Source organism: Zingiber officinale, chromosome 1B, assembly GCF_018446385.1.
Source record: "Zingiber officinale cultivar Zhangliang chromosome 1B, Zo_v1.1, whole genome shotgun sequence".
Classification (NCBI taxonomy): Eukaryota; Viridiplantae; Streptophyta; class Magnoliopsida; order Zingiberales; family Zingiberaceae; genus Zingiber; species Zingiber officinale.
In genome coordinates this window covers 36,751,448-36,757,216 of record NC_055986.1, presented here as the reverse complement: position 1 = coordinate 36,757,216, position 5,769 = coordinate 36,751,448, and the positions used below count along the sequence as shown (strand labels likewise).

Here is a 5,769-nt window from a genome sequence, read left to right as displayed (position 1 = left end):
ATATTAATTAACAATTCATATTATATTGATCATCAGTAATTAGTATGCACATGATTGAACACCGATGAGTGCTTCATGCACTACCCTTGCCAACATATCGACCTGCTCGCGTTTTCCTAAGCCGACGTGGCGCTCTTTTCCTGCGTTTATTAGTTTTGTCTCCTCGCCGAAGCGCTACCGCTCTGCGAAAGAAGCAACGCGAAACAGGGTTTCAATGGATAGATAGTCAATAAATCCACGCGTAGAGTACTTTGTAGATTATCTTCCTGTTTCCTGAGTAACTACAAACAGCGGATTTTCCGTCATCTTATACTAACGCAGTCTCGGGCCTTTGTGCGCGGTCGCTCGGCGTTGATCTCCCGCCTTTGACAAAAAGAAGTGTTTAATTACACTTACACCCTTGAAGATTGAAATTCAAAATATTCATTTAATGCATAAGTGATCAAGGGTAATAATGTAATTTCGAAAGTTAGAGAAAATTAGAGGAGGACAAAAGGCACGTCTTTCTAGACATAAGTCTACATTCAAATTTAAATCTCCACCGTAATATATATTAGTTTCCAAAAAGAGTCCATGGTGTTAATTAGTTAGACGTTGATAAATTTATTATAAGAGAAATTTTTTTTATCTTAAAATCATCTTAATTATAAGTTGACTAGAGATGGACGGTACATAGTCACCTTTTTGTTGGCAAGCAGAAATTTTTTATTTTAAGCACAAATTTATGGAAAAATTTCTTATTTAAAATTTCAGAGTTAAATTAAGAAATGTTTAAATTTAAGTGGAAGTGGAAACAGAGCGAGTATATGCTACTAACGCTGCTACTCTCATCAGCTTGCTCTTGTTTCCCAATAACACCGGCTTAGTATAAAAGAAGGCACAAGGGGAGGAGGAGAAGAAAAGTGGAAATGGTAGGGTTGTCTCTAGCGAGATCGACCGCTGTGAGTAGGGCGGCGGTAGTGCTGTTATGGGCCACCGCCATGGTGTGTCCTTGCTTCGCCGGCGACCCCTTCGCCTACTTCGACTGGGATGTCTCCTACGTCACCGCTTCTCCGCTCGGAGTGCCGCAACGGGTGAGTTTTCAGCCTCGTTTAAACTTGTATTTTTTCGATCTGATGCAGTTTCATTTGTATATTTAGATATATGCTCGATCTGATGTTCTCGTACTTGTTTTGAGCTGAAGAGAGTGTTCTTTTTGTTGAATGTGATTCTTAGGGTTTCTTAGATTTTTGTTTTTAGACTTGTAAGGAGTGTTTGTTTTTTTGATCGGAGATAGGTGATCACAATCTCGAAGCAATTTCCCGGCCCTGTTATGAACGTTACCACCAACTGGAATGTGGTCGTTAATGTTCTCAACAGCTTGGACGAGCCGCTCCTCCTCACGTGGTAAGTTTCCTTGTCCTTTCCTTTTTTTCCTTCTGATTTCGAGGGTTTCAAGCTCTTTTTTTGTTTTGTTTTGTTTCAAGGGTTAACATAAGTTTGGGGATTGATCTTGTTATGTTGATCTGTTGTTTTCTTTCTCGAGTGGCGGAGGGTTTGGTTGGGTGGATGCTAATCTATTTTCGTTGCTTGATCTGTTGTGGGACAAGGGATGGGATCCAGCATCGGAAGAATTGTTGGCAAGATGGAGTGCTTGGCACTAATTGCCCCATCCCGCCAGGTTGGAATTGGACCTACCAGTTCCAAGTGAAGGACCAGATAGGAAGCTTCTTCTATTTCCCCTCCCTCAATCTCCAACGTGCTGTCGGTGGCTACGGTGGCATCACTGTCAACAATCGTGCAGTCATTGCTGTGCCATTCGGCAATCCGGATGGAGACATCACCATGTTCATTGGGGACTGGTACATTAGGAATCATACGGTGTGTTGGTTTTTCAATTTCTAGTCACCCTTCTGGCTATATGTGGTACTTATGAGTTTGGCTTTGTTGGTTTCCTGTGCATAGGATCTGAGAAAGGCACTTGATGAAGGGAAAGGCCTCGGAATGCCAGATGGCGTTCTCATAAATGGGAAGGGACCTTATCGTTACAATGACACACTTGTTCCTGATGGCATTGAATATGAGACAATCAATGTTGAACCAGGTATCTTCTTTCGCAACCTTATGTTGAAGCATACTGTGAAGAGTTTAGTCACATACGTCAATCAGGATGGACAATTATTTGATCTGATCTGATCTGATCTACCCCAATTCTATTGGGGACTGAAGAATATCAAATTACCGATGCTTATCTCTTATTTAATTCAATCAGGATGGACAGTTATTTGAAAATATTTGACATGGTAGTTTGTTACAGTTTCTGAGTTCTCATTGTCATGATAAGAAATTGGGTTGGTGTGAAATAATACACAAGCTTAGGCAACGATCCTTTAAAAATTCCATCAGTAATTGTTTTTTCAGCTTGATCTCCGTTGTTTATTTATCATCAGAACAAAGTCATACACGCTTGGTTGGTATATATGTGGATCAGTTTAGTTTGCTTGAACCTTACGATACTTGCAAACAGCACACATCCTTGAGCATCTAATAACTCATTTAGCATATCCGCATAAACTAATTCTTATAACTGAATTCTCCCTTTCTTATATTGTTTGTCACGCAACCTGCTGTTCCATTTCATTGTGTAATTTTAGAATTTAGTATTAGATCTAATTAACTACAGGAACTTGTTAAGTTTATGTCATTATTATTATGTTTTTGTCGCTTTAACATAACATAATTTCTGATAAACTCATTTTCCTTGTAATAGGCAAAACATATCGGTTCCGTGTCCATAATGTGGGCATTTCAACTAGCTTGAATTTCAGAATTCAAAATCACAACATGCTTCTCGTGGAAACAGAAGGATCATACACAGTGCAGCAAAATTTTAGCAACCTTGATATCCATGTTGGTCAGTCATACTCCATGCTGGTTACCATGGACCAGAATGCAAGCAGTGACTACTACATTGTGGCGAGTGCTAGGTTTGTGAATGAGTCACTATGGACTAGGGTTATCGGTGTTGGCATTTTGCACTACTCAAATTCCAAAGGAAAAGCATCTGGCCCCCTTCCAGATCCTCCTAATGATTTCTTTGACAAGACCTTTTCCATGAACCAGGCTAGATCAATCAGGTTCGCATGCAATCCATATCTTAGATACACCAGCGCTCTACATACTATTATTTTCAATAAATTGTTTTTTAATTTGATTTACAAACAAATCAAAGCTTACATACTCAATTGATAATTTCCTTGGCTTTAATTGGTACTGAGTATTTTATGGTTCTGAAAGAATCTATTGATGTTTTTCCCTTAGTGTATCCAATATTAGTGTTCTAGAATCCATTTGCTTTAGCTTCTTACCTTTTCAGGACGAATGTAAGTGCTGGTGCAGCACGTCCTAATCCCCAGGGATCATTTAGATATGGTTCGATTGATGTGACACAAGTGTATGTTTTGAGAAACGAGCCTCCTGTTGTCATTGATGGGAAGAGAAGGACAACACTCAATGGCATATCATTTTCACCTCCTAGTACTCCATTAAGACTTGCAGATGAATTTGATAGGCAGGGAGTTTATACCCTTGATTTCCCAACAAGGCCACTTGATAGACCTCCTCGGCTTGGTACATCTGTGATTAATGGCACATATAAGGGTTTCATGGAGATCATATTTCAAAATAATGACACTACAGTTCAGACATATCACATGGATGGATATGCATTCTTCGTAGTGGGGTATGAACAATATTTGCATTGCTTAGGTGAAAATGGCTGAAGTCGAGTCATTTTCATTTTGATTTCTCACTTTTGTTTTTGAATAATATCAGGATGGATTATGGAGAGTGGACAGAAAATAGTAGAGGCACATACAACAAGTGGGATGGTGTTTCTCGCTGTACAACCCAGGTACCTAATGCTAGATATGCTTTATGATTCTTTGGTGAATCTGTACTATTAGATATGGACACATCTTTTCTGAATTCTATTTAAACTGAGTTTGTGTTCATAACATTCTGCATTAGGTAATTCTTACATTTTTCACAAATCATAAATTTGATTTTGGTTGTAGAATTTGTTCTTGTGCTTCTATTTGCAACTTGCATTTAAGAATTTACAGTTCACAGTTATGCACTGCTAATGTTCCAGATACACCATAATCTGTTTTCCTTCACTGAAGGTTTTTCTATATGATCGGTGAGCTGCAAATTCAACTTTTGGGTATTTAACATGTGACTGGATGAAAATCTACCATTCAAATGAAAAACTCAAATATGAATCGCGATTACTAAAGATGCAAATGGATGTTTTTCTTGTTTTGAATTTGGATCAGCACTATGAGTTTGTTAGTGGGTTAACTTTCAGTGTCTTGTGCATATGAATGCATCTTCTCTATTTCCCGGTTTGTTTCAAATGGCCAATCCGGAACCTTGTGCATGTTTGATCAACATAAAAGTGAAAGTGAATTTCTATTCAGAAACATAACAATCGTAGATTCATTTTTTTTTAATTCTCTCTCTATTGTCTGGTCCATTGTTTAAAGTGAAGGGTGTAGCTATTATTGTCTTTATGTAAGTTGGGGCTGCCATGATAATGATGATGATAATTTTGTTCTTGAATAAATCTTCTTCTGTTGTTACACTTTTCATTTGGTCAAATAGCTCAGTTAGTCGTCTGCCTGCTATACTGTATCTCTCGTATAGGTTTTCCCTGGGGCATGGACAGCTGTGCTAGTCTCATTGGACAGTGTAGGGTTTTGGAATGTACGAGTGGAGAATCTGGATACATGGTATCTTGGGCAGGAGGTGTATGTACGAGTCATCAATCCTGAAGATAGTTCTAACAAGACAGAGATGGATATGCCAAATAATGCCCTCTATTGTGGCCTTCTTAAAGATAGACAGAAGTATGTTCCTATCATCCCCAGCACTCCATTTCAATGCAAATGTTTTTCACTCTCTCCTAATCATTCAATTCCACATTGGTGATTTTATTTGAATGTTTGCAGGAACCAGACTCCTCATGGTTCTCTTTCATCTTCATCATCCATTGTCTCATGCGTTGGGCTGATATTTCTTGAATCAATCATGTTGTTGGCTTCAGCCATCATCTTCCCATAATTATTCTAGGTCAGATCGATGTGTTTGATGACTGGGAGGGGGCCTTTTACAAAACCCTTTTAAGCAATCTCATGACATGCTGTCGTTAGAGTATTTAGGATTTCTAAGTTGCAAGCAAATCAACTATCAATATGGATATTTTGTTAGTGTCTTCTAGCCCCCCCTTCGTGGATTTCATGTGATGATTCTTTTAGCTTAGATTGAGCACTGCCGTTTAGGTAACTGGTAACGTCGACATTTTCAAGTATGTTAGGTTGGGAAGTAATTCTCAATGATGTATTGCTAGTGCTTGCTTTTTTAGTGCTAGTAAATAAGATTAATGCTCGTGAAGGATGTTCTCCGCCGTCATTTATCATCTGACTGTTTGGCATTGTGGAAATTAACTTTAGGTTAGGGTTTTTATTTTTGTCCAGCTAAGTTTATTTCTTAAGTCAAACTCTTAAATGCGTGTTTTGCTTATTATTAGTTCGGTGATTTATTTGTATTGATCAAGTTATGAATTGTGTAGAACTTTTGCGTTTTATGGAACTCCTGTGATGTGTGGTATGTTTATCTTCTGTTTTTTTTTGGTGTTCCAACTTATTGACTTATTGACGTAGTTGGTATCTAGATGGATGTTTGTTTCAGTAGGTGGAGTTAATTTTTAGTGGGTGAAAATGCTTGTGT

At 38.3% G+C, this 5,769-nt stretch overlaps 1 protein-coding gene across 1 annotated transcript; it reads left to right on the top strand.

Moving 5' to 3' along the window:
* The first annotated feature begins 813 nt into the window (after window positions 1-813).
* On the top strand, window positions 814-5,458 carry LOC122055011 (monocopper oxidase-like protein SKU5). Its single transcript, XM_042616414.1, has 9 exons — window positions 814-1,073; window positions 1,277-1,386; window positions 1,590-1,860; window positions 1,945-2,083; window positions 2,750-3,116; window positions 3,356-3,721; window positions 3,814-3,892; window positions 4,687-4,889; window positions 4,992-5,458. Exons 1-9 carry the CDS (start codon window positions 909-911, stop codon window positions 5,101-5,103), a joined length of 1,812 nt encoding a protein of 603 aa, XP_042472348.1. The 5' UTR covers window positions 814-908; the 3' UTR covers window positions 5,104-5,458.
* The last annotated feature ends 311 nt before the right edge of the window (window positions 5,459-5,769 follow it).